The 5,631-nt window shown below is 34.0% G+C and overlaps 1 protein-coding gene across 1 annotated transcript in view; it reads right to left on the bottom strand.

The window, feature by feature from the left end:
* Positions 1–3,472: 3,472 nt before the first annotated feature.
* Positions 3,473–5,631, bottom strand: part of HELRODRAFT_85380 (hypothetical protein) — a gene marked incomplete at both ends in the record, with an annotated part of 3,325 nt that continues 1,166 nt past the window's right edge. Inside the window, 4 exons of the mRNA XM_009026037.1 lie at positions 3,473–3,577; positions 4,256–4,381; positions 4,933–4,998; positions 5,500–5,611. Of these exons, the coding sequence (XP_009024285.1) occupies positions 3,473–3,577; positions 4,256–4,381; positions 4,933–4,998; positions 5,500–5,611 (409 nt within the window). The remainder of the gene's footprint in view (positions 3,578–4,255; positions 4,382–4,932; positions 4,999–5,499; positions 5,612–5,631) is intronic.

Here is a 5,631-nt window from a genome sequence, read left to right as displayed (position 1 = left end):
CTGACTGACTGACTGACTGACTGACTGACTGACTGACTGACTGACTGACTGACTGACTGACTGACTGACTGACTGACTGACTGACTGACTGACTGACTTTTATTTTATTATTTTGACAAGTGTTATTATTATTATTATTATCATCATCATCATCATCGCCGGCGCAAGATCTAGCGGCTACATTTAATCTTATGACATCTGTATCAGCTTAATGGATGTCACGGATTTGCATTCGTATCATTCGTTGTCACACGCACGCATACACACACACGCACACATATACGCACGCACACGCACACACAGATACGGATACACACACATACATACACACGCAAAAAATTTTTATAAGAAATAGTCACCCATAATCCCAAACAATAAATATGGCTCTTCAATGTTTCACAGATAAAACGCATACATTCAAACTCAAATTTACATAATACATACATACATACCAACATACATACATACATACATACATACACACATACATACATTCACACATACATACATACATACATACATACCTACCTACGTGTATACATACATATAATTCTTATACAATCGAAATATATAAGATGAAACACACGTTTTCTGTGTGTGTTTGTGTGTGTGTGTTCGTGTGCGTGTGTATGTGTGTGAACATATTTGTGTTATCATACCAGAAATCACACAGTAACTCCAATATGTACGATCCAGTGCAAATACACAAATAATACTTTGCCTCAAAAATTTGGAAACAATTTCGACACATTAACATTCCTGCCATGATGTATGAATCGTCAAACGAAAATGTGACATTAAAAAGTGAAACTCCTTCGCACTCCTTCACTTAAAAAAAAACTGGCCATACAAACAAATATTTCTCATCTGTGGAGCGAGCTAACAAACAAAATATAAACGTGTGAACTTTCTGTGAACATAAGAGCTTTTTGAACGACATAAAAACAAATGAACATACAAACGGGCACCTAGACAAACAAACAAACACATCCACACACACACATACACACACACAAACGTACATCCACGTACACACACATACACACACACACGTAATGTGAAACTACAAATTTAGTATTCAAATTTCTTGTTATCTATTTAATTATTATAAATAATACCCCCAACTAGACAACAACAATAATAATAATTATTATTATTATTATGATGATATTATTATTCCATTTTACGGATCTCACCTTTTTCTGTGATAACGTCTTCGTCGTTGTTGTATTTGTTGTCGTTGCAGTTGTTGTTACAGTTGTTGTTGCAGTTGTTGTTGCAGTTGTTGTTACAGTTGTTTTTGCAGTTGTCGTTACAGTTGTTGTTGTAGTTGTTGTTGTAGTTGTAGTTGCAGTTGTTGTTGCAGTTGTTGTCATTCATTATGGTTGTGAGCGTGTTTGTTGCAATGTACATTGTACTCAGTCGTCATCCTTATTGTTACTGCGGTTATAACTGTGGTTGCCATTTAACAGAATCGTCAAAATTTTCTTACTTCATGGGGTCTGGTGTGGGGCTGGATTCTCGTACCCCCTAACCCCTCCTCTTTCAACCCCCTACTCTTCTTTCAACCCTTATTTACATTATTTACATTATTATAAGGTTAATTCTTATATATATATATATATATATATATATATATATATTGTTTTTTGTTAATTATTTTATTAAAATGTATTCATTATTATATTTAGTTTGAATCAATTAGTTTATTTTCCAAATTTTCATCTATTTTTTCAATCGAATTTACGTAAAATTGTAAATAAATTTGAAATTCGTCTAATTGACTCCACGTTTTAAATCGATTCATCAAACATTTGGATAGAAATAATTGTATTGAACCAATTAAATAAGAGCTTTACATGAAGGAATCAGGCAGAATCCAGGAAGGCCAGAGTAGATCGAGTTTAGAACAATCAATCCTAGGCAAACCTCAAAAAGTACCAAGTAGTAGAAGAGTAATTAAATAGATAAATAAACTAATTTCGCGTGTAATTAGCACAAAAATAAATAACTCAATAGTCGAATCTATTGGTTTTTCTTCTTTTATAGGAGATCTCTATATCGTTCTTTATTTGAATTTTTCATTTTTGCTTACTATTTATTCGGAAAATCTGACCCCGGAATATGACGTAATTTTAAAAATTTGCACATTTATGTGTAAGTCTCAATTAAAATTATTTCCTAACTACTTATCAGATATATTAATTGAACCTAAACGCCCCGGTTTACGATCGTCTTCTTGTTCTCACTTGTTATTAACTCGTGTTAAACACCCTTTGGCTAAATCTGCATTCGCTTTTTCTGGCACTTTTCTCTGGATCTCTCTACCTCTTTCTCTGACTACTTCTTTCTATCACTTACGAAGTTCAGAACGGATCTCAAGACCCATCTGTCTGCAAAATTCACTGAAGAGCGTTGTTGAACATTGCAGAAATAGCGCTTTATAAACCTAATTCATTGATTGATTGATTGACGTAATCCTGACAAATTTCGTCACCGAGACAATCACAATCAACCAAAACTTATTAGCGGTTTCACTATTTGATTTTTTTGTGCACCTTTCCATTTTGTACCATTATTTCTTGATCAATTCCCCTTTAAAATACATTTTGCTACAATTCTCTCTCCACCGTCACTTATACATGATGATAAAACCTGAAAGAAACAGAGAGAAGGAAAGAGAGAAGGAAAGAGAAAAAGAAAGAGAAAGAAAAAGAGAAGAAAGAGAGCGTTGTTCTAATTAAGCCCGTGAACCTGAGATAACCACCATCCACCAACCAAACTCACCAGCCAACCAGCCTATGTACTGGCATACGAACATTAACGCAACCTAATAATTACTTTCGAGAATTGAAACACAGAGGTCATTTGTGGCGCTCACAAGTTCGGGTCACCCTGGTCCATTAAATTCATTTGGCCAGTAAGGAGCCATGTTTCGTATTGTATATTAGAAACTCATGCTATCCTAGTGTATCATGAAATTTATATCACATCATATCATTGTCTATAACGTTACATAACATAGATAGATAGATACGGATAGATAGATAGATAGATAGATAGATATATAGATAGATAGATAGATATAGATAGATAGAAGGAAAGAGAAGAGAGGAGAGAGAGAGTCTAAGGGATAAATTGCTATTCCGTGTTGAATTTTTGTTAAAATCATGATGAAAAAAATAAACATTAAAACACATATCATAACACTTTTATTAACATTTCATTTTCCAATAAAAAGATAAATAAAAAATAATTACAAAGACATCATCCAAATCATCGCCATCACCTATATAATCATCACTATCTTCATCGTCATCACATTCGCCCCCATCATTCTTCTTCTTCTTCATCATCTGTCCCATCATCACCACTATCAGTATATCTTCATCGTCCTCATCATCACCACCACCACCATCGTCATCATCTTCATCGTCGTCTTCCTCCTCTCCATGTAAAAGGAAAAAAAAAATCACTTCCTCCATAGCAGGCCACGAATCTTAAGGACCGGGGCATTTCCAACAGTTCTTCTCACGTCACAATCATCATCATCATCACAGGCATCATTATCATTACTCTTATCATCACCACCATCGTTATCAGTATCGCCGCAGAAATTCACTTTTAACCTGTTTAATACTTTTTTGACGATCAGGGATTTATTATCGGCGATGCTATTTTTAAGGCTACTACCGATTGTGTTATTGTTTCTATTGCTATTGCAATAACCATAACTATTATTATTACTATTATCATTAATATTAATATTATTAGTAGTAGTAGTATCCTTAGTTGTAGTAGTAGTGGTAGCAGCAGCAGTAGTAGCGTTAATAGCGACAGTAGTAGTTGTAGTAGTAGTAGTAGTAGTAGTAATAGTAGAAGTAGTAGTAGCATTTTTTTCGTTGTTGTTATAGTTAGTATCATTGATAGGAACATTACTGTCTTCTTTAATGCTTAATGCGTTACCTTTGTTAGCGCCATCTTCAACACCATGAATGTTACCATTAATACCATTGCAACATCTATTCTCAGTCTTATTCTTCTTCTTCATATTATTAATATTATTATTATTATTATTATTATTATTATTCGTAATATCATTATTACTATCATTATTATCATTATTATTATCATTGTTATTATCATTACTATCAGTATTCTTACAACCGTTATTCTCAGTATCTTCAACATTGGAAGAGCCAGTCGGACCCAGACCAGCCATGAAACGACTGAAGCCAGCCTCGTCGACATCCACCAAGTGGCCGACGACGACTTCGACCAGCTCGTTCGTCTGTGATGACGTCAGCTTTTCATGCCATTGCGTCATCAAAAAGTTTGGCAGAGATTCAGATAGACGATTGAGAATACGTGGGAATGAAATCTAGAAAGATAGAGAGAGAGAGAGAGAGAGAGAGAGAGAAGAGAGAGAGAAGAGAGAGAGAGAAAGAGAGAGAGAAGAAATATTAAATTATATTATATTAAATATTATAATATATTAAATATTATATAATTATTAAATTAAATTATATTAAATTATATCTGTGTAGTTTTTTTTCAAGCTTTGGTAAATTCGTTGGTGGTTATGCGTGTTTTGTTTTTAATAAATGATGCTATATACGGGCAGTGAGGTGGTGTAATGTTGTTGTTGGCTTGTTGCAGTTTGTTGTTGTTGTTGTTGTGGTGGTGGTTGATGTTGCAGTTGTTGTTGTTGTGATTGTAGTTGTTGTTGTTGTTAATGGCACTGAAAATTTATCGCTATTGTATAGTAAAACTATAAGAATGTACTGTGAGAAAGTTAGTTCGAAACTTGGTATGATGTGCTCACATACGAACAACAACAACGTACACCAAAAACAACAACAACAACAGCAACAACAACAATAACAACAATAACAACAACAACAACACAAGAGCCAGCAGTGGCAATCTTACCTGACTTCTGTTCTGCTCAATGATGTTCAACAACCAGTATCTGAAACAACACCATGTTGGTTCTCGCTGCCAGTAAATGAATAAATGAATGAATGAGTGAGTGAGTAAATGAATGAATGAATGAATGAATGAATGAATGAATGAATGAATGAATGAATGAATGAATGAATGAATGAATGAATGCAGGAATTAATGAATGAATGAACGATGAATTTACGAAGGAACAAAAGATGAATGAATAATTGATAAACAACGCATGAACTAATGATAAATGAATGAATAAACAAAGGAAACGAATGAATGGTGAATTGATTGACCAGAAAGTGATTGAATGAACATTTCAAACAATGAATGAATCAAAGAATTATTAGAAAAATGATGAACAAATTAATTAGTTACTTAATGAATAGGTCTGAGCATAAATCAATGAACAATTGAATTAGCATATAAAAGAAATGCAAATCAATCAAATTTAAATCAGATTTAGAATCCAACCAGCCAGCCAACCAACCAACCAACCAACCAACCAACCAATCAACCAACCAACCAGCCAGCCAACCAACCAACCATGACTTTGAGCGAGTAGTTATTAAGACCAGCGTCACCCCAGAAGATGTTGATTGAGATGGTGGTTTCTGTGGATGTGATCTGGTGCCACCAAAATGCAGGGATGTACAATCTGATTGGTGAACATGATTA

Source organism: Helobdella robusta (genome assembly GCF_000326865.2).
Source record: "Helobdella robusta unplaced genomic scaffold HELROscaffold_45, whole genome shotgun sequence".
Lineage (NCBI taxonomy): Eukaryota > Metazoa > Annelida > Clitellata > Rhynchobdellida > Glossiphoniidae > Helobdella > Helobdella robusta.
The sequence above is the reverse complement of the archived record's forward strand: the minus strand, read 5'-3'. Positions and strand labels throughout refer to the sequence as shown.